General features: G+C 40.5%; 1 protein-coding gene across 1 annotated transcript; it reads left to right on the forward strand.

Annotated features, from left to right (window-relative positions):
• On the forward strand, window positions 1-27461 carry atosa (atos homolog A). The gene is made up of 12 exons (XM_077712836.1): window positions 1-804; window positions 16221-16405; window positions 16561-16757; window positions 18300-18425; window positions 18510-20256; window positions 21198-21323; window positions 22240-22328; window positions 23561-23657; window positions 24668-24826; window positions 24911-24979; window positions 25533-25732; window positions 26151-27461. The coding sequence occupies exons 1-12, from the start codon at window positions 774-776 to the stop codon at window positions 26302-26304; spliced, it is 3180 nt and encodes a 1059-aa protein (XP_077568962.1). The 5' UTR covers window positions 1-773; the 3' UTR covers window positions 26305-27461.
• The last annotated feature ends 391 nt before the right edge of the window (window positions 27462-27852 follow it).

Consider the following 27852-nt stretch of genomic DNA (forward strand, 5'->3'; position numbering starts at 1 on the left):
GGGGAGGGAACAACCTATGGAGGCTTGAGTGTGTCCTCCGCGTCGGTAAAGAGGAGGCGGAGGCGCAGGCGGAGGAGGAGGAGGAAGACGAAGAGGGGATCAGGCTCTAATAAGCATCACGACGAGGCAGCCTCTGTGTTCCTTTCATCCTTATACTTGCTTCCCCTAAATTGTCCATCGTATAGCAGTCGAGTACTCGTTAGCTTTTCGTGACGAACGACACGTTAGCCTTTAGCTTTAGCGTAAACGTCCCGATTTTTTTTGTCTTGTTGACGTTGTTATTCTCGAGGAGAAAAGTTTTGAAATGAGGAGTCAACAGCACCCAAGTCGATGGCGACCAACCGAGAAGACGACTTGAGTCCATTCGAGTTATAGTCGGCGTCAGTTAGCTGTATTACGACGTAAATATGGCTCAGGTGGTGGTATTTAAAACGGGGCTGTCACTGAAAGATCGCCAGATCGCTTAAACAAAAGAGGCTGTCTGTCGTTTAAACAAAGGTTTTCGGACGACAGTCGCTTCCGTTGCTACCCACGAGCAAGGCACGACTTTTTTGGGGGGACTGAGAATCGCAGGTGTCTTTCGAACAAAATGGAAGAGTACAGTAGCATGCTACCGAAGGGACGCTTTGTTGCGGGATAGGGCCAAGCCAACCCCAGCCAGGCTGCACTGTGAAGGGGGGGGGTTGTCAAAGCCAAGCCTTGACCAGGTTCGAAGGACTTTTTGCTGTCAAAAATAAAGGAAAACAAGAGGGTGGAAAGACCCTACAAGCCTGATGACACTGGACAACATGAAGCCCGAGAGAGGTAGGTTGATCACCTCCATCATGGACATGATGTCACTGTTACTTCACTGTGTGCATGTGTTTAAGTGTTTAGGTTCAGGATGGTATCCAAGCGACATAATGATGTCACTCATCCTCAAGGTATCCTCACGTTGTCCCAAGCAAATGAGGACACACATTTTCCCGGTTTGTTCCGTGTCAGCTTGTTTGTTTTCCTTCTCTTGGTGCGGCCTCATTTGTGGAAATGAAGCAGTCGCCTTATGGTCGGCAACCTGTTTCCACGTCTGCAACGACGATGAGGGTGAAACAGGGACTAGGGGTGGGGGGGGGGGGGGGGGACACCCTTGTTTGTAATTATGTTAATTCCATTTCGAGACGCCGTCTGCATTCCTAATCATAAAAAAAAAACTGCGATTGGTGATTGATTGTACTCAGCCGAAGGCACCGTGATGAGATTAGCTGCAGTCAATCGTGGGCTGGCCTTGTTTGTTTTGATGAGGTTATGAAAGGTAATAGGTACATATATCAATTGGTCACCCACTCCCACTGTCACCCTTTAATTTAATCGGTCTTTGTCTATTCCCTGATGTGACGCTTGGGTATTGACAACCTCTTGAAATGCAGCACGCCACGTTGGGTCAGCTGCGAGAAACCCTAAGGGAATGACGGCAACTGTCTCGTGCCGTCTTGGTGGTCACGGGTGATGTTTCGCTGAGAGAGAAATCAACTGTGTTTGTTTTTTTTTTATAACCGGTGGTAGGATTCACGCAGCTGCCATCATTGTATGTTTACACCATAATTATCCTGTGGAAACTGGTTTCTGTGTGGGTGTGTTATCACGTACAGTGGTGCTTTGAATGTATCAAATTGAGGGGTTTACAAGTTATGATTTTAGTCAATATGATTTAAATGTACAGTGGTAAAAGCCAAAATGAAAAAAAACGTGTCACTTTTAGTGACTTTAGTGATGGTATTGTGTATTTCATAAACTTTAGCTGGATATCAGATTCAGTGATCTTACTTTTTAAAGGGGTTATGGTTACCATGTCATCCTGGCACCCCACCGGCTGCCACACTCAGTTTTGACAGCTCTTACTAATAGAGAAGTCAACAACACAAATGTCACCAATGACACGCTATTGTCAATGTAGAACATGTTCAATTGCGTGAACTTGGTCCGAATGTTTACTGCTCACATGCTGTCTGTAATCTGCATTCACAGATCTGTTTTGTTGCTGAGGAAAACGATGTTGATTTAACTGTCAACTTTACTGGAGAATAGGGAAGGTACTTTTACTGTGAGGCGTTGGTTTAAAGCAGTTTAGAGGGTGGCTTGTCTGGACTTGTCCAGAAGTGTGCCCTCTGTTTTTAACTGTTGTAACCTTGAATTTGTAAAAAAAAAAAAAAATATGGCTAGAAACTTGGGATGCGTGACTCTAAGATGATGAAAAAATACCTCGGTAATGATTATTGACAAAGTATTGTATGTAAAAGGTTGAAAATATAGCCAGTGGTACTGTTTATGGTTTAATTGAGGATTCTTTAAAACTAAAAACTGGTATTTGACCAATGAAGTTTCTGCTATAACATGGAGAACCTTACCACAATCAACTGTTCAAACTTATAAAACACCAGATTGGTGTTTTTGACTGTTATTTGGATGATTTATTAACTCAGTATAGAAAGGACATTGAACTGTACGTTATGACTAAGAACCAAGGAAATGCTTGACTGCTGATCAGCCAACCATGAAGTCACATCATCAGATTTGTGAAAATATCACTTTCAGAACTACGTCAAATAGTGCTCACTCTTCATCTTTTAGGAATTAAAGTTACTTTATTAAACCACAATAGAGTTTAGCTGATCTAGCAGGATATTTCTTGTGCTTGACCTACCTGACAGCAAAAGCTACCGTCCACATAAAGAAAGTGTAATGTATTTAACCAACCGTGCTTGTCCAAAGTAATTGGTCAGGAGAGTACTGCAAAGTAACAGAAGTCTTTCAATAAGTGGACGATAGGGACATTTTCAAGAACTGGATGTCCTTCCAAAAGTTAGTGGGCTAGCTTGTGCTGGGGTCTGTTCAACTTTTTGAGCAGTAGATCTAGTCGAATGAAATCGGTAAGAAACACACAGCCAATTTCTGATTGAGTGATCAGAGTCAGTATTTTGTAAACAAAATGAAAGACAAAACAATCTCCATTTGTTCCAAGGTTATGCAAAAAGCCTCTGTTGCATGTTGTGGGCCACGCTTATGTTATTCAGGGCACAACATGAGCACTTATGGCGTGCTAACCAGAGTCATCTGACCCTCTTGTTTTGCTGCGGGTTGGGCGATGAGTCAGGTCAATGTGGGAGTGCTTGTTCAACCGCTTACTCCTAATAACCATTGCACCTTTAATACATTTTCTTCAACCCGCTGCTTTTTAAAGTTTCCATGAAAACTGCTTCCATTATTTTTACCTTCATGTAATTGTATTGTCAAAACAATGTAACCACTAATTCCATCATTTTACTACATGAAACACTATCATATTTAAGTAACGTTTGTTTTCCTTCCAGCAAGCCTTAACTTTCAAGGCCAACCTACCCCCCCCCCCCCCCCCCCCGTACTATCAGACATCAGTCATTAATTTACCTAATCCTAATGGGGTAGCAGTGATGCAGTTTTGGCAGCTCAAGTTGTCCTGGGACCAAATTGTCAGCAGGTTCAAATTGTCCAATGTCAAAGTGCCCTTGGGCAAAGCACTCTGGGTTGGCAGGGGCACCAACAGTGTGTGAATGCCAATGTAAAAATGTGGTTTGTTTTTTCATGGTAAAAACTATAGGCTTCTGCCATTAGGCTATGCTAGTTTTCTGGGGGAAACCCCACAATTGCATGGTAGTTTTACTATGTAATCGACTAATTTAGTGATAAAAAATGGTTTGTTCTCCTTGATGATGGTATGTTAATCATTCATTAGGGGATTCCAGAAAAGTTATGGTTTTGGCTTGACACCAGCGAAAGGTCTTGCTCACATGAAAATTAGTTCAAAGTGAGCGTTTGTCCGTTAGGCACCCCCTGCTTGACCCTACTCCTCTGCCTACCTTCTGTCATGGCCTTGGCCAGATTACAGCAACCCTGAGATGTCCCAGACTCGTGCAAGCGGATCACGACTCTGCACTCTCACTGACAAAGAGCCCCAGATAAAGCAGAATGATATACAGAGCACCTGTCTCCTGTATTGTGTTTGCTGGCTCCTCCTGCAGTGATTTATCCCACAGCAGGAGGTAGCGACAACAGGTGTGTGCTCGGCTTTGGCAGTGCGACCGTTGCCTGCCTGGAAATCGGCAGTCTTCATACACTTCTGCTGCTCTAGTTTTGCAATTTTGCTTAAGGCAATCCAGACGTTTGACTGCATCCTTTCTCTCATCTGATCACATAAACGTCATTAGATCTTGAAGCACTTTATGTCAAAGGCAAAGAAATGCTTTCACGGGTTGTTAGCAAAAAGCTAACAAAGGTCAGTTCTGGGCCAGTGTTTATCTCCAATGCTGTTGGGGAGAATTAAGACAGATCTTAAGTAGCCTAGCCACGAATTGGCACGGCAAGGCACTTGGCCTCCCAGTCCTCCCAGTGTACTAATGCACTTATGTAATAATAATGTCGCACATGCTTAGTGATGATGTGGTCAAGCTCAGCGTTCAACACCATCAATACTCAATGTTAACAAGCTATGGAGTGTCCGTAGCAGACTGGTTAAACCTGCATGGGTTATCGTTTTTCTGCCAGCTTGTCACCTGTAGTGTTGTGATGTCATTGCTGTTCAACGGGAGGGGCCATCTGGACCTGTTGAGTATTTTTTTTTTAGTCAAATGTATTTTGGTATGTTAATTTCAATGCCAAGTTTCATAATGTGGAAAATAGAAAAAGGTAAATTCATCATTTATGGTCAAAAGCAGCATAGGTGGTCTTTCTGTGGGAATCTCTTTGGGGAAAAATGGCATAGTAAAAGAATAAACTGAATTTTCTACAGCTGTCTGTTATATTTATGATGGGGAAACTCATGACACAGTTGAGTGATAAACAATATATAGCAGAACTATGAAACTCTGCCCTTAAATGAGAGGTAGTTGTTTGTTTTTCTGGGGAAAAAGTGCCTTAAACTGCTTCACCTCCTCCTCATGATTGAGGTCTTCCTTTACATGTGGTAGTTTCAGGCAGGGGTTCTTAACCTTTATGACCTTGGGGCCCAACTTTTCCTGCACAAAGGATTCCTGTGCCACAATAAAATATGATTTGTGTTGGCTTTAGTTACATTTATAATAAATAATTTACCACAATCCAAAATCATTTGAAGTTTAAAAAGCTAAAAGAAATGTGTTAAAAGGCCTCTTAAAATGAATATAATTTAACATTCAGAAAACAACATGCACTAAAAACTTTGATTTTTGACCCACATGAAAAGTATTCATACAGTATTAATTACATCTAGTTATATGGTTGAAAGCACATTGGCAAATTCATTTGAACTGGTGTATGTTTTGATTAGCCTGCTGTATTGTTGTCTAAATTAATAGGCCAAAATGGCAGTTAATGATCTTTTTTCTTTAAATGTTCTTTCAGTGTGACCATGTAACTCTTCTTGTAGCAGATACATGGTTACACTGTTAACAGAGAACACCTCAGGGACCTATTGTGGAGGTATTGAGCACATTGTTTATTAACAACTGTTCAAGAGTTCACTCAATTTGAGACCACTATCCCCTTTCGTATTTATGTTTCGAGAGTATCCCATCAACCAAACAGTTGACGAAGTAAACAAAGACGAAAACCTACAGAACTACCAGAAATAATTGAGTTAATACTCAAGTATTTCTGGTAGTTCTGTAGGTTTTCGTCTTTGCGCCAGTTCAACTGGCAGTAAGTCTATCATGCTCCGTGAATCCTATGTTCTTTTTTTTCTCCTGTACTCAGCCCATTTTTTATTGGTCAGTTCCCCCCTGCCCCCCCCCCTTCAGCCTTTGATGCAGTTGTACAATGATTCTAAATTAATCAGTAAATTGTGTAGTCTTGACAGTGAAAGGTGAGTACAGTTAAACTTTAAATTGATTTCATTTTGTGATTGAATTTGTTACTCGATTTAGCCATATTTGAAGCTGTGATGTTGGCAAATGGCGATGTTGGGCGAATGTTAAGGCTTTAAGTCTATTAAATTCAGTCAAGTACCCCAAAAATACAGTAAATCTAAAGAGCCTTGTGTGTGTCTATGACAGCCATCTACAGTCATCAACTTCCACCTTAAGGTGTCAATGTCCATTTGACATACTTTCCTCGCGGCCTGGTGAGCCATGTTGCTCAGATTGCTTCAACACGACTCGCCTTTCTAGAAGTTGGCATGAGAAACGCAGGCGAGGGCAAAAGCCTATGCATTCAAGTCCTGAATTGGATCTGGTTACAGATACAGTCTAGTCTGTCCTAGTGCCCTAGTGTCGTGGGTACATCACCCTTTGGATCTGCTACATAATGACTATTAAGCACAAACACCAAAGACAAGGTGATCAGTTTGAACAGTAAGACATCTCTTCCGTTTGTTTTTCATCTTTACAAAGAAATTGGATGTATGCTTAATTTATACTAGCGGTTAGTATGTGATGATTATACTTAGAATAGTCAATTTGTACACATTTGGTGCGGAATGGTGTATTAAGTGCTTTGAGTGCTACACTTCCCAAATGAAGACACTTTTAGGAGTTTACTTTTGAAATGATTAGGTTTAAAAATGTATTTTTTTAAAGGGGCTTTACATTTTGCAGGGATTAGTGGTTGTTGGTTATTTATTTTTTTATTTTTTGCCCTGTCCTGAAATTACAGCATGCACTTATATTGGCGCCATCCTGTCTCTATTTCAACTCTAACTGAACTTCTAAAGACGGATAATTGCAGTGTCGACATTGTCTTTATTGGGTGTCAGTGCCATCTTTATAGAACTGTGACACAGAGAAAAGGGTGGTGGAAACATGCTATATATAATTTACAGACATTGTCAGTCTGTAATTGATTCTATCAACCTGGGTAGTGAGCAGCTTATTTGAATAAATAGTTTCCTTGGCTATGATTATCAAAAAGGGTTTTTTGGTTACTAAATAGTGTGGAATTCCTTGTAATCCCTCTGAGATGACATTTATTAACTAAAAATATGTCTTTTAAAAGTCACTTTGGGAGAGTTCAGCGTTAATTCACCAACTGCTTGGTCCTGTTTGGCTAAATTTGTCATTTTAACCTCTTATTGTCTGCATTGTTGATATACTCAACATTTATGTAGGTTTTTCCTGACTGCACCTTTAAAACATAGCCTTAACTATTAACTAACACTTTTGTCACAAGTAACATTTTCTGTGTTTTCCTAAACCAGATTAGAACTTTCTGAGAGGGTTTAAAAGGTTGATTATTTAAAAGACGATGGCCTGCTTTTCCTCATGATGTGGGTTCTGTCTTTGTTCTCATGAAAACATGCATTTAACTCTGAAGTGGCTTATGGTTCATTTGTCTGTGAGCTCAGTAACATGTATTTCTCCGCTGGCAAACAACTGCTGATTGTCCTAACAGTCACAGGCTGGTGTCAGAGAGAGGCCCATGTGTGGTGTGCGTGTTGTGTGTTTTGTTAGAACAATGGCAGCTGAGTTGACAAAACAGAGGATTCTATAGCTGGAACTGTACTCGGGCTCCTCAACCAATCGAAACGTATTGCTGTGTGCTCAAGATCTTGTCCTTTGTATTACAGTGTTGAGAGAGGTAGAAAAAAAACTCAGGTTGTGAGGTAATGGTTTTAAAGTGGCATTGATGCAAATGAAACATTGGCCCCTGCCAAAATTTAGACTTTAAACATTCAGCTACCAACTCATAATTCAAAAAGTAGAAGGGTGATTATTTTTTTAACCACCTTGAATCGGATTTTTTTTCTTCGATCTGATAGTTCTGCTTGATAATAAGGATGCTTTAAAAAGCCTAGAGCTTGACTGGTTACAATAAAACTTTGTTTTGTAGTTAGTTTCTACTGAAAGCAGTGCTATGCCCCTTCATGTTTTTTTCTACGCAATTGCATGACTCACTTTACATGGAAACAACACTTCCACGTCTTCCCTTGTTTTAATTGCTTTGGCACACAGCAGTCAAAAACAGGAAAGGTGAGCTCAATGCTAATTTCTTATGATTGTAATGTGGAACTGGGTTGGAGGGCAGCTCCTTGTAATCAAACAACACAAAAGAGAAGGCATACTCAAAAAGATCAAGACATTTCAGATGACCTATGATTGGCAGCACACAATCAGGTTTTAATGAATTCAGCAGCACACTTATAGGAGAGAACTCAGTCTTAAGTCAAAACACAACCTGACCCTCGGGTGTCTTTTAAACATTCAATCTGCTCTTCACTGCCAATTACAAAAGATGCAGGCGTACACTCCTCATTTCCACTTCTTCAGTCACTGTGATGAGAATGTTTAACAATGTCCCTGTTGCCATGGTAACATGTCCATTTTTTTTTTTTTGCCCTGCGGTTATTAATCTGGTGTGACCGCTGATGACTGCTTTGCGCTTGTCACCAAGTCAGTCAGTATTCTGGAGCTACTCTTTTGTGGCAGGGCGGGAAATGGAAAAGTCTTGTTCCCTCCTGTATCACCACTGGGAAACTCTGATTATTGTTTTTTTCCTTACCTATCTTGTCACTTTGAGCGTTTTGCAGTCACAAAATAAGTTGAACGTTATTAATGTCTTGTATCCGCTCATAAAAATGCAATTTTACGAGCAGATATGGAAGCCATTTAGAAGTGCAAATCGCTATAATTGTATTTTTTTGTGTGTAATTTTTAATAGGCACATGTATGCCAGGAAATGGAAAATAATTGAAACTGTACTCAAATTCTATTTGCTGGCAACTACTTAAAACATGTGGAGTCTGCATGCACCCCTGGCAGAATGATTAAAGTGCTTTAAAATCAGAGTTAGATGGGTAAAAAAAAAATATGATCCCTACCAAGTTGTCTATATTTATCTCACCAGGGGCCGCAGTAAGGCGATTTGACACAGCACTGTCATTGTAATCTCCCATTTTGCTTCCCTCTTTTCATTTCAGTAAAGACGGCTGTATAAGTGTATGCATTTCTGGCCTCATGAATCATAACTGTCATGCTCTCATTATAGGGCAAGTGAAAAAGTTTGGACATTTTCTTTTGCTTTGATTAATCGTTGCATTAGCGTGTTGGTGTGATGATTTGTTTTGAAAGTGCTGTATTTATTTTTATTTGTAGGATACACTGCCTTCTGCTTCCAACCTTGAATATAAAATCACTCTATCAAGGTATGAAATACATTGACGCCAATGGATGTACAGTTTATTGAGGATATTACAAGAATAAACACTTATTTCTGAGTCCTAAAGGTGTTCTACCTCCCATTAAATGTTTTATATCCAATGACTAATCAAACTAATTAATCAATAGATTATTTGATTTAAAAATAAATGCAACCCTAATTAGTTTTTGTGCTTATTTGGGAATCTTGTGGCTGACTTAATGCAATCTATATGTACCAAAGAACATTCTATTTGCTCCTCCTTTATATGCAAAGGTAGAGTTCCTGATGCAGCAGCTGGAGGAATTACAATTGCAAAAAGATTTGATTCACTGCCTGAGTAAAGTAAATATTGGAACCTCTTTTGACCCTCTTACCCTGCTTGCAAAAAAAGCCAGGATTTCATGCATTTTCTGGTTTGCTGCTCTGATCAAAGGCTGAAATCACAAGGTTTTCAGTTTGGCTGTTTTTTAGCAAATGGCAGTTGAATGTTTTTCTCTGTTTTGAGGAAGTTGAAACTGTTCCAAAGAGGACAGTTGCCTGCCAGCTCCCAAACAAATTAGCTCATGTTTATTGGTGTTGTTATCACATCCTTTTCTGTTAAAAATCAGCTCCTAAGCCATCTGAAAATATGGCCTTCATCTTTGATGTGCCGATTTGGTAGCTAGAGATGCTAAACACTGCATAGCAACTCTTCTTTAACATCACTAGTCATTATCACAAAATGAGGACGAGTAGTAATAGTAGTAAGTAGATCACGGATGGCTAAGCCTGCGCTAAGCTATGGGTAAATGTTTTAGGGCTGTCGTCACAGTAGATTATTTTTAGAGTCGATTCATTCGAAAAACGGAGTAATTTCAGATACCCAACATAAGTCAACCAAAGGGGAATTTGTATTACAATTTGCATTGTATTAGCTTTCCTAAATATATCTATATTTTTTGGTAGAAGTACTTGAAACTATGTGAATACTGATATTCCCATGACCTCACCACTCTGGTCATCTAACATGAAAACGATGTTCATGCCTGTGAAGTTTAAAAGTTCTGAAAATGAACTATTACCGTGAAATTTACTGAGGTTGAATGGACCAGCAGTAAATGTCCACATGAGTTTTGGTGGTGATTTATCACTTTTTTGGCCCAGTTTTACACCCAGAACATTTTCACTATGGTGACAGCCCATGGTAAAATCGTAAAGTCCATAAGATGATGAATGGATGATTGTTATGAAATTTGATGCTGCCTGTTACTACAGTATGATTTTTGACAACCCACATTTGTTTTTATTGCAGATGGTAGTTTTCTTTGGGTGTTTTTTTTTATAAATGCCCTTGTGTAGATAGCCATCGATTTCATCTTTAACATCAGCTGAGTCCTTGATTATGCTGTCTTTTTCTCGATAGGCACCTCATCTCCCTTCCTGACTGCATGTCATTATCAATACTGTGCACGCCACATGCCTCTTTGATTCGCGCAGATGCAGTGCTTTGCAGCCCATCAGTGTTTTTGACTTTGATCGTCTGCTGACACGACTCTGAGCCCCTTTCATTGAAACCTACTCACAACCAAATGAGAAAGGTCCCCACCAAGCACGAAGATTCTTCTATTAACAGTATTCAAATTAGCTGGTGGTGTGAAGCGAGCATTATTGTGTTCACATAGAGCAGAGCAGACTGCCCAATGGAAAACAGGAAAGACCTTGCACAATTCTGTCCACCCTTCATGGATAGATGGGCCAGTTTATGAGTGCACGTTTGCGTGTTCTACCGTCCCATCTGTCTCTGTTAAATTAAGAACACTGATGTGTACAAAATGCTTCAATTGGATTATTTGCTTGTTTTTATTGTTCCTCACATCCAAGCACAATAACACGCTAGCAACTGCCATCCAAATGAACATCAAATTTGCCTTATTTAGTGGTGACAAATCGTCTTAGTGCAGGGTTGGGCAAACTTTTTGGCCCGGGGGCCGGCCACATTGACTTTAAAAAAATTTGATAGACGGGCCGGGTCAGCACAAGATACGATACATATAAAAAAGTGCATCCGTTAACAGTACATATGAAACATAAACAGAAGAAAAGGACTAAAGTATTAACATACGTATCACTCATCATTAAAGTAAAAAGTATAAAGTACAAAGTAAAGTAAAAAGGAATGTATAAAGAAATAATAAAATGGAATTTTAAAAAAGATAGAGGGGCTGTAAAACATGAAAAATAAATAAGAGTGGACAGAGCTACTGCCACTAGCTTCCGCATAACGGTGCCATCTTATGGTAAAAAAAAAATGGACAACGTCGGCGGGCCGGATTAAAAAGCCTAACGGGCCGCATGTGGCCCGCAGGCCGTAGTTTGCCCATACCTGCCCTAGAGCTCGCAATGATGTCCTGTTGGCTCCAACTATTATGTGTTAGCTACTAAATCTGACCCCCCACTCTCTGTCCTGGAGGACATTTTCCAATCCCACACAACCGCACTGTTCAACTACTGGCACTGGGTACATTAAGACAGCTGAGAGGTGAATGTTTGTGTGTCCTGGCCAAAAAAAAAAACATGTACAGGCAGGGCTCCAACTGCACTTGGTGGTGGCAGGCGGTCACAGCCTCTAATAATAAGAAGCCCTAGTCTAAATCTGACCTGTTACGCAATTCACATTTGCCTCGTGGAAACAAATAGCGGAGAGAGGTCGCGGGCACGTGGGAGAGGGAAGGCTCAAGTGTTGCTTTGTACCACTGTATAATCCGCATCCGTAGCAGGATGCGTTATCCAAGCCTCTTATTTCTTCTACCAAGCAGTTCGCTTGGCGATGGTACGATTGGGAACAATAAACCCTCATCTGGATTGTAGCGATAGCAAGAATCAGATTCGTACGAAGCTTGATGTGATAATAGCATGACACATTCGCCTAATTCAAATTAAAGCTGTAGTGGAAAGTCCCATGGTGAACTATTTTGATTTTTTGAACGTCATCCAGCAAGCAGGTCTTTGCTGCACGGAATCTTAACAATCTTAAAATGACATCTCTGAAGTTGTTGGCGGTAGTGTCGTTGTTTTGGGTGATGTGTAAAATGATTTTAACCCAACTGGGCAATAGAAGTGAATGTCTGGTGTGAAATGTATATACTGATTGTGTCAGTATACTTAAAGACAGAATACAAGTGACCCTACTTGGCAATCATTTTCAGATGTCTATGGACTGCTTTTCAAACTGCTGAAACTGTTATTTAATTCAGCCCCCCCCCCTACACCAGAGGCTCCAAGGAAGAAAAAAAATAAAGACTTAAAGATACACACAGTAGTTCCAAAGGTACACTTTGATTGGAGGCTCGTTATACATTATAAAGAAGCAACTAGACAGCCTTTTGCTCACACGCCAGTGGCTATGAACATTGAACCCTGTTAAGGATTAATGATTAATAATTAATGTGCGTTATTCCTCAAAAGCCCCCCCCCCCCCCAATTACCCAAGGATCCTGACAAAAAGAGATGCTTTCAATTGTACATTTTTCACCACTAAAAGACAATTTGTATTTTCCTTGTTGTATTGACTAAATGTGATTCTGAGTGTGGAACACAGCTTCTTAACTGGTGCTTTCCCGCCAACCTGTCTCTTTGTGCTGTCCTGGATCCCGAACAACCCCCCCAAATGCGGGTCTTTGCATGCGTATTTGCATGTAGGCTTCAGAGGAATGCTCTATTCAAGCACGACTGCTCTCATCTGTGCTTACGCTGGCTGGGCCCCTTACCCAAACCCACCATCAGTAGTCCTTTGTCCATCTCTCTGTGTACATGCGCCCATGCCGCCGGTCTGTATTCAAAGGGTTTGTGTTTGTGTGTCACTGTGCCCGCAGTTGTCGGTTAGTATTCATGGCTGTTTTTTTTGTTTTTTTTTGTTATGCACATGCACGCCTCCGGGGCGGTAATGTGCATGCTCTAAGAATTTGTCCTCTTGAAAAAACACAATCTGACACCAGCTGGCACCTGTGCATTATATTTGCGTGAGCGCTGTAGGCATTGTTGTTGTTTTTCGGTTAAATGTATATTGATCATTTCAGTTGGAGTCATTAACATTTTAAAGGGTTCCATAGTAAATATATTCTTATTTATTTTGACAATAACACAGGGTTGCTTTATAAACGCGGCCCCCAAAAAACAACATAGTAGGTTTGTGGGTAATTTCACTTTATTTATGAAATATTTTTTTAAAAGAAAAAAGGGAATTTTAAAAATGTTGTGAATTTTGTGGTTAATTTCACTTTATTTATTCAATTTTTAAAAAACAAAACAAAAATAATTTGAAAAAAATGTTGTCATTCATGCTTTTATACATGTATTTTTGATAATAGTTTTTTTTCTGGGGGGGTTTAACCAGAGTCTTATTGTTTTTATCAATGTATTCTTGATTTACTAAAAATGTTTAACATTTAAAAACATTCATTCATTCATTTTCTAAACCACCTATTGGCACCAGGCAGTATAATAATCTATTTATCAGTATTAAAATATCCACATAGGATTACATTACATATTGTATCTTGCCTTTTATACTAAATGTGAATATTGTGACTTCCATGACTCAAAATGTGATTAAGGGAATGGATGCTAAGCCTCCACGAGATTTAATGACATTTATTAAATTACAAAGAATAATGGCCATTTGCCTTATAAAGGGTTCAACGCTTTCCGATTGGAGCCAATAACGAAAGCAATATAAGCCCCCGCACCCACCAGCTGCTGAGCAAAAAGACTCAAATGCCACCCCCCTTTTCGCTTGGAGAGTCCCGTCTTTTCCCCCTCCCTCCCTCCCTCCCTCCGTCCGTATATGTTTTGTATTGGACTGCGCAGCACTCCACGTGCAAAAGCGTGGAGGAGGAGTTCCCCCCGCAGGAATGTATGACTGCCTGGAAGACTGCATTACCCACACACTTACACACACACACACACACAGACACACACACACACACACAGATACACACACAAAAACGCTTTTCTTATTGTGAGAGTCAGCTGGCCCATCTTGTGGGTGTGGTAATAATTTCATACACGAACCGTATCCACTGTATTTTTCTTCTTGATTGTTATTCCAGTACCAGGACTAAATAGCCTCTAATCTTAAAGCAGCCTCAGTCGTGTTTTTGTGTGTGACTTCCTGTTGACGGTGTTATTATAGAAATGTGGTCATTTTATGATGAATGCGTATGTGTATTTTATTTTGGTATCCTTTTCATGTTGGTAATTAATTTTTCATAAGCGCTTGTTGATGATGTTGGGCCTTTCGGTCCTTTCTTAGCAGGTTTGGGACAACCTTATACCGGGGGGGCAAATACTGTAATTTTATATATATATTTATTCATTTATTTATTTTCATTTAAACACAAAGGGCAAAAAAAATGTAATTAAATATCTGGATTTTTTCCTTTTATCCTTTTTGTTTATTTTAAAAGAACCCATTCCTACAAAAATAGGGAAAAAGAGAATATTTTATTTGTGTTCATTAAAAAAAAATCTAATTCAAAAAGGTCCCTTAATGTGGTCGGCTCTTCACTAGCCATAAAAAATTAATTAAAAAAAAATAGGATGATCTGAACAGTTTTATAGGAGATGTGTCGTTTCTGTATCATTTCATCATCTTGTATTTCAAGGGAGCATAATGCAAAAACCAAATCCGGTTCCAACATTGTTTGACAGCTGACAAATGTATAAATCTTGGCAGAGATCTGTATTTCCTGAGTGCTCTTGTTTAAATGAGGCTGCAGTCCAGCCAGATTTTGAATCCTGTCGTATAGGCCTGCCCATAAATTAATGAGATCTAGATAGTAGTCTTGTTGGCCTCCTTTTTTTTTTTTTACAAAGCCGCAAATGTTACATTGATAAGCAGCAATGAAGATGGCAACAGTGGTGCATTGACTTTGGTGTAAATGGGGCAGCTGGAAGGATCATTCAAAATGCAGATGCTCCTGACACGCCTCCCTCACTAGATGCCAGATTGCTTCGTAAACCTTTGAGGCCGTGCTTGTTTGTTGATAGCCATCTCACTTTTATGGAGACAATCTTTAAGTGAAGGAGGCTTTTTCTGCAAAAAGAAGCTACCATTTTTTTTTTGTGTGGCTGCTTATCGCATGACTTGGGCTTCCTTTCGAGCACTTTTTTCTTCTTCTAAAAATACATCTGATTCATGTTAACCATTTATTTGGCACACATTTAACTCTGTTGCTGCCATTGATGCCAATGGTCATGAAACAATTTCCCTTAAACCAAGGGTGTCTGACTTGGGTTGGTTCGCTGGTCACATTAACGTCAACTCGATTTTATGTAGGCCGGACCATTTTAGATATAATATTTAGATATATATATTTTTTATAAATGGATTCAAAGAACTGGATTAAAATCCCTGAATATTCAGTTTTTATAAATCTAAAACAATGTTTATTTTAGCTTTTTTTATATATTTTTAGCTTTTACCAAATGATTTTTGAACTAAAAAGATGTAAAAAAAAAAGATTATAAAATTACAATTATTGATTTAAAAGGGGAAAAATCAGGAAATGTAATATACATCTATAATCTTCATTTTAATTTGATCCTAAAACAGAAAGTCGGCACTCATGATTTACTTTCCCGGGCCGCACAAAATGATGCGGCGGGCCACATTTGGCCCCCGGGCCGCCACTTTGACACATGTAGCTTAAAATATCAATGTCAATGGCAGGTAATAGGTTAACTGTATTATGAAATGGTATGAATAAAAACCTGAGAACACGGGTGTACCCGATTCAAACAAACCTTACTCGTAAGTGCTGGTGAAAGAATACCTATTTAGTGGTTGCGTGCATGTCTGCGAGGGAATGACGTTGCCTCTGACACTCAGCTGGTACGGGCAGTCTAAATATACAATATTCCCTCGTGAGGTAAATAAAGTGGAAAAAATGTGCCGCACTCCTTGTAAGAAGAAGTTCTTGAGTAGAATAAACGTTCCTGCTGCACTTGTCGATGTATAGAGTAAGAATTAAGGATGGTTAGGGAATTTGAGAATCAATAGCTCAAGCCAATTTGCGCTAGCAGTTTGATTAAAATCCGGTGCTTACTTTTACTTCATCTAGATGCGACGGAGGAGTTTTTCGAGTACGATGCGGAGGAGTTCCTGGTGTTCCTGACCCTGCTCATCACAGAGGGACGGACGCCGGAATATTCAGTGAAGGGCAGGACCGAGGGGCTGCACTGTCCGCCCGCCCAGTCGGCCATGCCACCTCTTCACAAGCATGAATGCAGTGATAAAGTACCACAGGTAAAATGTTGCATGTTATTTTTTTCCCTCCTCAAACAATGGCTTCCCATACAAATTTATTGTAAAACAATTACAATTCATTCAAAGCCATTGAGCAAGCTTCTTTGGAGTCTATTGGACCCTCACTTTTTGAAACACAACTCTTTTTTCTACAGTGTCGGCAGGCGCGGCGGACTCGCTCAGAGTTGATCCTGCTTTGGAGGAACAATATCCCCATCATGATCGAGGTCATGCTCCTACCCGACTGTTGCTACGGAGACGAATGCTCTCCGAGTGACCCTATCAGTGACCCGGTCATCAAGCAAGACGCACTGCTGCTGGAGAGATGGACTTTGCAGCCGGTTCCGAGACAGTAAGCACAAACTGAAGCTTTTATTTATCTTTTAATTTATTCAATTTTGATAGGATGACCAGGGATCGAGGGTTACTGAGATCAATGTGGGTGTGTTTCCAATAAATAGCTGAGATGTTGAAATTTGGATCAGGGAAATCCTCAGCTAGCAGGTGTTTCTACTGCGGGTTGTTAACAGCTTTAAAACAATAAGTGATGTCATAGCAAACTGGTAACGCCACTGGAAATTTGCCTGGTATCTATGAAGAAAATACTGGAAAACAAGACGCACTACTTAAATCATGGGTGTCCAAACTTTTTGCAAAGAGGGCCAGATTTGGTAAGGTGAAAATGTGTTCGGGCCGACTATTTAGCCTGACATTCTTTGAACCATTAACATTAAATACAAATTAACCTTTTGGTATTTTTTTTAATTAGAAATGGCATACTTTTACTTTTACGTTTTTTTTTTACATTTAGGTTTTTACCGAAATCACAAACCACAAAAAAATAAGAAAACTATCAAGGATATCTAAGTTCATGTGAAACATCACATATTATTCACTATTATATGCTCACTGTAGGAACAGTGCTGAAAACAAAACAATGATCACTGCATATTCAAACTGTGATTTTGACCATCACAAAAAAAATAATGAACTCATGTATTTGATACTGTGGTCAACAGTGCTGTGGGGCCGTGTATTATTGATTTCATGATAGAGGCCACGGGCCGGTAAAAATTTGTCCACGGGCCTTAATTGGCCCGCGGGCCGGACTTTGGACATGCCTGACTTAGATAAAATAAGACACAATACGTACACCAGGGGTTGGTAACCTTTTTGAAAGAGAGAGCCATAAACTATTCTTATTTTCTAATGTTATTTCTAAAGAGCCATTCTCAGAATTTAAAAGTAAAAATATATGAAAATGTGCGAATTTTATTTTTTTTGTGGTCATTTCACCACTTTTTAATCACAATAAGTCTCTAATTTATTTGGACAACATGGTTATGCTGTTTCAAATCAATCGGTATAAATGAGATGAGTAATGAAAAACTGAATTATGATTAAAGTGATGCCAGAGCTAGTCCCAACGCCACAGTGTCCTATAGGTGCATTCTTGTCTCTTGAGTGATGACCATATTTTACCTCACAGGTTAGTGGAGAGCCATATTGATCCATGGAAAGAGCCACATATGGCTTTGAAGCCGTACGCTCCTTACCCTTGCAATACACTATATTTTTGCTGTTTTTGGACAATGGGCTTTGCCAAAAAGGTTTAAAATGCATTAAGAAGTGCCCAAATGAAACCACCCAAAGTCCTAGACTTATTCGTTAAAGATGATGACAGGAATTTAAATGAGTTGGAAAAACACATTAAATCCAAAATAAATAGCTTTGCACCCACTGGGTAATTAGCCTGGAAAACTGTCCCACTTTTTTTTTAGTGGCATTTGTTGAAAGAATTTGTGAACATGCACCCTTGAATGCTTTTTCATTAACCCGACACACTGACACATTTCCACCATTGAAATTTGTTTTATATTTTGTCTTTAAATAGAAGCGGCGACCGTTTCATTGAGGAAAAGACATTGCTGTTGGCCGTACGCTCGTATGTTTTCTTCTCGCAACTCAGCGCCTGGCTGAGTGCTTCTCACGGAATCGTTCCCCGAAACATCCTTTACAGGTTAGACTGAACAAGATTTATTTCTCATCATTTTAACACGAAACCACAAATATAAAAATCACCTCAATCCCTTCTTTCCAACAGAATCAGTGCTGCCGATGAAGACTTGGTATGGCAGTTCCCACAGCCTCCATCCGAGCATATTTTCCCCATCCCCAACGTATCCCAGAGTGTCGCCCTCCAAGTCCGTGTCCAGTCCCTACCCCGCCAGCCCACTTATCCCACTCTGGCTTGCAGCATTCACACTGGCCTGCCGCCCCTCTACAGTAAAACCCCCAACCTCAGCCCAAACCTCAACAGCCACGGTGGAGCGCCCACCCTTCGAAAAAGCCAGGAGCCTAGCAAAGACAACCAACACAACCCCAACATTTATACCAAGAGCCCCGGTTCTATGTCTGGCCTCCTTCTCAACGGACTCCCCATCCCAAATCTTCCCATCAACAATATTCCCATCAACAGTTTCCCACAAACGGCCACGCCCCCTTCCTACATCCCCTTTGGCCCTTACGGCAAGAAAAATCAGGAACCAAGCGATAAGCACGCATATCAGAACGGAGAACTCCCGCAGGTGAACATCCCCCCAAATCAGGAATCCCCAGTGTTCCGCCAGTCAACCAGGTTGCCCACACCCCCTCGTTCCCCTTCCCCACACCCTGGCAAATGGCTCTACTCATCCCTCAATGGTTCATCGGACCCCCCGCCGTTGGAGGATTACATGTGCAGCACCAACAGCGGCGAGCGGTCCAAAGCCCCTCTACCCGAGCCGCTACGAGCCCTGAAAAACTTCTCGTTAGCCGAGCCCGCACGCTGTCCTTCGCCACGGCCCACGGCGAACGAAACCAACCCCTTAATCGGCTCGCTGTTACAGGAAAGACAAGAAGTCATAGCCCGCATCGCACAGAGGCTCAACTTCTGCGACCCCACAGCGCCGCCGCTCCCCCCTGCCCTTTTCGCCACGGACAACCCTCCCAAAGCCACTTGGGGAAGCAGCCATGACGACATTGCCGCCAGCAAGACCAAAGACCCAGAGATACCACCCTACGAGTGCGTGGGTCACGCTTGGCCCACGCCCACTACCGGGACGTCTTTCCACAAGCGGGAGACCTCGTCCCCGAAACCCGCGGCCTGCAGGAAGCTGAGATTGACCGAGACGAGAGACGAAAGCCCGGATAGGTCGCGAGACGTGGCGAGGGAGAGAAGCAACGAGCGAGATGGTTCCCTGATAGCTCAGGCAGTGCAGGACATTACTCGATTGATCCAGGAAAGGCTGTTCGTCCCCTCGCTGTCCCCAAGCCACAGCAGATGTGGCAGCCCCCTGCACCACACACACACAACAACAGTCACGCACACAATACGCACGTATTCGCACCCATCACACGTTCCACACACCCCACAGGACCGCTACACCAACGGTCACCACCAACACGAACTTGATCGGGGAAAACCCGCCGCCGCCCCCTCGTACACGCCTCTTTGCACAAACAAAAGTCGCCTCGATCCGGGGACCGATTGCCGCCATTCTCATGGAGCCCAAAATGGCATCCAGTCTACACTTGAAGAACCTTCATTCAGAGGCCAGTTGCATGCTGGTCCACGTTTACAAACCCCAGCCCGGGAAAAGCCACCAGTCCATACGACCAGCAGTCATATTTTCTCCCCCTCCTTTGAGAACGGACCTAGAAACGACACGCTTTGCAAGAAATGCACCTCCAGCTGTAAGGCAATCCAAAATCACTGCAAACCTCAGTTATCAGCACAGGCAGATGCTTTACCCCGGAATGAGAACCAAACACAGAGACGAACTCCGGACGTGTCTCCCCCTCCTCACCTGGTAAGGGACCTTTAAATTGAGCTTTTGCTGACTTTTCTTGTCATAAAAACTCATTTTCACTTTGACAAGTCCTATTATACACAAAACGGTGCTAGAATGCCAAACCGCTAAGCCTTTTACTTTTTCATTCTAATCAGAAGTTGACAAAAGTAACCTAACTTCTGAAAAAATAATACAAAAATGAATAACTGATATCTCAAGAAAAAATAAAATTGTTGAAAAAAATTGCAAATCCACTCTAAAAAAATAAATATAACTAACTGGATATACGGAAAAGCATTCAAACTGGATTAAAATCCCTTAATATTCAGTTTTTTATAGATTTAAAACAATGTATATTTTAGCTTTTTTTAAACATATTTTTAGATGTCCCAAAATGACTTTGGAACTAAAAACACAGGAAAAATGGATGAAAAAAATCCAATTATTGATTTAAAAGGGGATAATCAGGGAATTTAATATACATCTATACTCTTCATTTTAATTTGATCCTAAAACAGAAAGTCGGCACTCATGATTTACTTTCTCGGGCCACACAAAATGATGTGGCGGGCCAGATTTGGCCCCCCGGGCCGCCACTTTGACACCTTTTCCCTAAAGCATTATCGAGCAAATGACGCCATATTCAAGCCAAGTCAAAAGCAAAAATAGTATAGTGCAGTTTTAAATTTAAAAAAAATCATAAAAACGTAGCGTGTATGTGCATTAAACCTCAAAGCCACATAGAACAGCACTAGCCAATGGTACATAAAATTTTGATTTGTGAGGAAAAAGAGTGGAAAGCCATAAAGAAATATATGTTTTTAAAATAAAATCTATTTGAGGACGTTTACGACAGAACAAACGTGGTCATAAAAGATGATGCATGTTGCTTACTACGAACATGCTTTCAAAGACCTTACGGGTTTACAACCTAACGTTTTAACCTCTTCTCTCCCCAGCGAACTCACGGACCCGCTCCCTTGGGGCCCTGCAACGGCTGGAGGAAGCAAAATCGCCACTCATTAGACGCCACGGCCACCAAGGCCTTCCACCCCTGCACGGGCCTACCCCTACTCTCCAGTCCTGTAAGAAAACACACACATACACTCACCCAAATGTTCCAATGACTCAACATGCGAAGGCTTTTAGCCCCGATGAAGAATCGGTAATTCCCGTGTGCTCTTCTGTGTCATAACGTGGTGCTCACTAGCCATGTGACGTTACTTACAATGCAATCATCACGCCGCAGTAACGACTAAGTAGGTAGCGGATGATCGATCATGAATGCACATGGCCAGGCTGTGTGATTCACCCATAGCTCTCTAAAGCAGGGGTGTCAAACATACGGCCCGCGGGCCGGATCCGGCCCGTCTGGTGGTTTGGTACGGCCCGGGGAAGACAGCTGCATTGTATAAAAAATAGGAATTTTCTTTAATATTTGTAGTTGTATTATCCGCTAGTGTGCGCATTTGTTCAAATTGCTTTCCAGATGTCGAAAAACAGTGTCTTTAAGTTCCACAAGGCTGGTACTAAATGTTTTTGGAACATTGTTACTATTTCTGTGATCAGTTTTATGTACAACACACTTAAATATATGTTTAACTGTGTAAAAGTGTTGTTAAAATTGCACATACTTTATTTATGTTCTTATGTTATTCTCTTGTTCATAATATATTGTTCATAATGTAAAAGGAAAATTCTGTTAATAAACATTTTGATAATTTACTCATTCTTTGCACTAATTATTAGTATTAGTGACTAATACAAAGGAAAAAAGTGGGCTTATTGTTAGTTCTATGCTAATTTTGCAATGAGTTTACTGGTCCCGCCCGCTTAATCTCAAATTAAGATGTATTCGGCACGCAGAACAAAGGGAGTTTGACACCCCTGCTCTACACAGAGGGAGCTGTGATCTTGCAATGCAATATATTATATTAATATGGTGTTAAATCAGACTTATGGCAGCGGACTTAGGTGTTGTGTCTCGTGTGATTGTTGCAGGTACCCCAGAGGAAACACCAATCGGGCTATTTTGATTTGGACACCTCTCTGGTTGGCTGTAAGGGTTTGCCTTGGGCTTCTGGGAAAAGGTAAGCCCCGGCTTGTTGTGTGTTGTTATTTGCGAGTATGCATTGAGATGATGAAATTGTGCATATTTACCAGTGTTGTGGGTGGAAGTTCTCTTATTTTTATAGTTGTAATTGTATGGACAGAAATCTTTAGTCTTATTTTAGTTTGTTTTAATAATTTTGTATTGGATACTTTGATTTTTGGATGAATTTGCTACAGTTTTCCCACGTTATAGTGCGGTTTTAATATTGATTTTTACAAGTTAATGAGAAAAATTGCCTTTTGCGATTCTGGGTTTATATTTGGGTGTGGAGTTGGATTGTTTTTTGACGAGATAGAAATTGATGAAAATATGTCATTTCTGTTTTGAATTAGCAGTATTTTTATTGCTCAAAATTCTTAAATCTAGAGTAATGCTACCACAGCTTGAAATAGAAAAAAATGGCTAAGTCAAAAGTTTAATTTCAGAAGTATAACAGTTTTTACATTTTAGCATCTAACAGCAAGGAACACCAAATAATAATAACTCTTTCAGCTTTATACATGCGTATGCTCAAATGGTTTCACATTCTGTTTGTTTATAAAATCAGACATAACACCGTTTGATACTAATTATAAATAACTGGTGCTTTTCAGTCCATTAAAAGACGAGAGTAAGTACATGACATGTTCTATTTACACGATGAAGTTAAAAGTGCAAACAAGCTAAAATATTAACTTGAACTCAGTCTTCCGTTTAGAATTTTCTCATCTTTAACAAAATCATCTCCTAAATAGACATGTAGACCTGTCAGATTTGGATGTGATAAATGGTTCAGTAGTTCTAAAGAATTGCTGTCTGTACATGTGAGTTGTTATTACACATTTTGCTCAAAATGGCAGCCAGGGCGATCTTAGCAGCAACTGCCTACTCAGTGCACATGTGGGCGTTTCATCTGGGCCACTTTTTATGCCGCAGAGTTTAGTCTTTAAGGTTAAAATGACTCAAAACGGTGCTCTTCTATTTCTAAGAAAGACATTTTTATAGTGTTTCTATTGACTTTGGCTGGATTGTTTAGGATTATTGCTCTTGGCTCCCAACTTTCCATCACCTGGAGACTATTTCAATACTCTACTATACCCGTCGATGAATGACGTTCTTTCACCTTAGCAGTTTTGGCTGGGAATGTTTGTCATTTCCCTCACTTTAAAATTCCTTGACGTGGTGAACAGGTCAATCAAGCGAATGTGCGTGTGTGTTTAAAACCCACAGGGTGTGCCCTAAGGGAGAAGAGTACACGGATGACTCTCAGCAGCTTTTTAGTGCAAGTGCTCCACCTGCCAGTCTCAGTCTTCTGGGAAATTTTGAGGTAAAGCACCAAATATGTGTCATAACTCAACTCATTTTCTTCAAAGGCGTATTATACAGTTTTTTATAAAAGCTTTCTGCTATTCTTAGTGAAATGTCTATGGTATACGTTTTTTTTTTTACCACGACAACGGTGTTTAAAGTCAAGATGAATACAGTCATCCCTCGCTACTTCACGGTTCAGCCACCGCGTATTCAGAGCTTCGCAGGTTTTTTGGGGAAAAAAATACAAATATGACTGTATTTTCACGACTATAAGCCGCACCGCATTATAAGGCGCACCCTCAATGAATTACATTTTTCCATATATAAGGTGCACTGTATTATAAGGCGCACTGTCTATTTTGGAGAAAATGTAAGACTTAAGTGCGCCTTATAGTCATGAAAATACGGTAATTGCTATTGACTTCTAGGTATGAAGCACTCACTACACAGTCACCTCTAGTGCCAGCCATTGTTGATGTTTTGGGGGTTTTTGTATAAAATCTTGCAGTGGGGGAGGAGCTATATGATGGAAGATTTTGTAAACTAAGATGGCATCTGCATATTTAACAGTATTGTTTCAGGCGTTTGTGTTTTTTTAATATCCGACAGTGGTGGTTTTTCGTTTTTGGTTTTCTGTTTTTTCCATATATAAGGCGCACTGTATTATAAGGCGCACTGTCTATTTTGGAGAAAATGTAAGACTTTTAAGTGCACCTTATAGTCGTGAAAATACAGTACATTGAGACAACATATTTTACAGTTTTGTTTTTGTTACAACATGAATTTCACTCTTTACCCGTATTATATATGGTGTACAGGGAGGGTAAAAAAAATAAAAAATAAAAAAATAAAAATAAATAAATAAAAATTTAAATTCAATTCAAATTAACCATTTTTGAAGGGGCATCCCTACTTCGCGGAAATTCACTTATCGCGGGTGGTCCCGGTCCCCATTAACCGCGATAACCGTGGGATCACTGTACTGTTTTTAAGCATAATGGTGTTTTCAAAATATACTCATGACAGGAGTGCGTATTGAATTACCGTCTGGAGCCTTTGGGGACTGTAGACGGTTTTGCGGCTGAAGTTGGTGCTAGTGGCTCCTTCTGTCCAAGTCACCTGACCTTACCCGTGGATGTGACATTTTACAGCGTGTCGGATGATAACGCCCCTTCACCTTATATGGTAAAAATTATACAATTGATTTTTATTTGTATGATACACTGCTCTACTACGAATCTAAAAGTATATTGTTTGTATCATTGTCAGGGTGTGATCAACTTGGAGTCCTTGGGGAAAAGGGGCTACCGAGTACCTCCATCAGGAACCATTCAAGTGGTAAGGGCGGATTTACATCAAAAATTAGAATCATTTCTCATAGATGAGTACAAACAAGAGCTTTATAGAGCAAGTTAGGTTGTGGGAGTCCCCTAGTGTTCACGCTATACTTTCCTATTTCATTTTATTAGTCGTACATTTACAGCAATGGCACTTAATAACCATTAAGTCATGGTTGACTCTTTCCTTTCATCTTAATTCATTATCCTAATCATTCTTTTGAACAGTTTTGTGCTTTTCAGCTCAGTGGAAATGTTTTTTTTATTCCTAGTACACCACCCAAAAAAGCTTGGATATATCATTTGGAAAAGCCCACTCAAACTCCTTTGGGATGAAGTAGAACGGATAGTTAACCAAGAGGGCCTTTTTAGTTCCAAAAATCCCACCGACATTACAAAGTCGTGCTTGAGGGACTAAAATAACTTCAAAAGCCGAAGAACTGACTTTGTTTTTTCAACTGTCGGTATAGTCAGAACTGGAAAATGCCTGTTCTACGTGGCTAGATAGATGTCATGTGATTAATCTCTTGGGAAATGTTCTCCACTCACCACAGACCTTATTCAACCCCAACAAGACAGTGGTAAAGATGTTTGTGGTGATGTACGACCTACGAGCCATGCCAGCGGGACACCAGACCTTCTTGCGCCAGAGGACATTCTCTGTCCCGGTCAGGCGGGATTCAAACCATCAGATCAACAGAAAAACCCTCGCTTTGGGTCAGGCACGAACTCTGCGATATCTAGTTCATCTGAGGTGAGGAGCCTTTAAGTATTGAAACGTTTCCATAGGGCTAATTTTACTGTATTGCACCCTACTCTCGTCTTCTCTGCGCAGTAGCAATCATATGGCGCACAGTAAATAAAATCCAACCTTTTTTTTTTTTTTACCCCTTTCCCCATGATGGCGCCGTTTACGCGGCAGCCAGTGGCAGTAGCTCTGTCCACTCTTATGTTTTTAGCTTTTTTACAGCATGTTTTATATGAAAACTTAGAGGGAACATTGACATGCACCTGCTTATGGCAGGTGTGATACTGGTGTGCCCATAATGAGCAATGATGATGTCACTCACACTGGTACTCAATGCGCTCAGGGAGCTTGTCTTTCTGCCCAGACCAATGAAAAATTAGAGGGAACATTGCCTACAACCAATCCTCTCTGTTTTCTTTACTAGGTTCCAGAGCTCAAAATCTGGGAAGATCTACCTCCACAGGGACATCCGTCTACTCTTTTCTAGAAAATCTATGGAGGTGGACAGCGGTGCCGCCTACGAGTTACAGTCATCCACCGAGTCACCCATCGACCCGCCATTCTCGCCCCGCTGCTGACACCCCCCCCCCCCCCCCCCCTCCCCGACTAAAATCCCAGGCCCCGCCCTCTCCCTTGCCCACCTCTCGGCCCATTCTCCACCTGGCAGGCCGTACCCAAACTGCGATTACAGCCATGAGTCATTGTAATAGTCTGTGACTTGTGTTGGAAGAGAGATTGAAGGACAGCAGATGATGGAGTGCACCCCTACACGGGACGCTTATTGGAATGGAATTGTTTGTTGGTGTGCATGATCTTTGTCGTGACTCACAGCTGGGTCGTACCGGCTTTTGAGATCCAGCTAGAAAATGCCTTACAAGATTTAAAAGGTAATTCTCCAGTGTATTTCCCTCCTCTTGCGTCTGGCAGGAGAGTCGAGACCAATGATTGTCCACAGGACCAGTTGGACTCTTGAAATAATTCTGTTTCCACACCAAGAATGTTAATTTGGATCTCATTGTGTCATTTTCAAGTTGACCCTCAGTTACGTGACAAATGCAAAATGTGGCCTCTTAAATTGCAGATCATTTAACAGCAAAATAAGCCCGTTTTGGAGTCGATAGCTCGCGGAAGTCGATGTTTTTCTCCCCTTTTTGTTTAATTTCCTACTTCAACGGATTTGGGGTAAAAGGAAGCTTAATGCCGGATACGCCGTAACAATCTGATCCAGCAATTTGGGGGTAATTCTGCGTGAAAGAGGCGTGTGATTAAGCCTCAAATTTGAAGCGCACTGAGTGCGGAGCACCTTCCTGTCAACCTCTCACCTCAAAAAAGAAAAGGACCATCGGAGAAGTTGAACCTGCAATCAATCGCACTGAATTTGAAGTTATCCTAACAAAAGAAATCAAAAATGCACTGTGGATTTTTTCTTTTTTTCACCCTTCCTTTCCCCATCAAAACTGGAAAAGAAAGCGAAAATTTATTGTCAATCTTTTTTTTTTGTACTGTTACAATAACCACTTTATCGGAAGTGTTGCAATAGCGAAAGATTAATCTTAGTTCTAAGTGTTTACTTTCAGTTTACCTAACCATCCTTTTTATTTAATATTTAAATTAATAATTCAGTTAATTTTTGTGATGTTTGCTCATGCCAAGATGAGTTAGTGTAAAGTGTATATCATATTATTTTTTGACATTATTCAAATCTGAAAAGAAATATATATATCTTCGAAATCGATCTCCAGATCTGCTCTCGTCTCATTTACCTCCGACAGAATTCATAAATCTATGGAGCCCTGAAAATGATATGATTGGGGAAAAATGATGACATGGTTTAGGCTCTGGATAAATCTGATGTACATTTTCCAACTTTTACACAAATTAGCACACGTATTTGACCTATAATAATTTTACAAGATAATCTTTACTCAGATAAAATCTTTGGATATGGAAAAATTATAAGACTTGTGATTGGATTGATATTTTTTTAATTACCAGGAGTGAGAAGAGAACATTCCCTATCAGGCAAATGGAAATCAATTAATTAAAAAATAAATTATATTTCTTCATGGCGTTTGAACTGGTAATATTTTTTAAACTAATTCATTTACTTGCTATGTGCTGTGGTA

Source organism: Stigmatopora nigra, chromosome 3, assembly GCF_051989575.1.
Source record: "Stigmatopora nigra isolate UIUO_SnigA chromosome 3, RoL_Snig_1.1, whole genome shotgun sequence".
Taxonomy (NCBI): Eukaryota; Metazoa; Chordata; class Actinopteri; order Syngnathiformes; family Syngnathidae; genus Stigmatopora; species Stigmatopora nigra.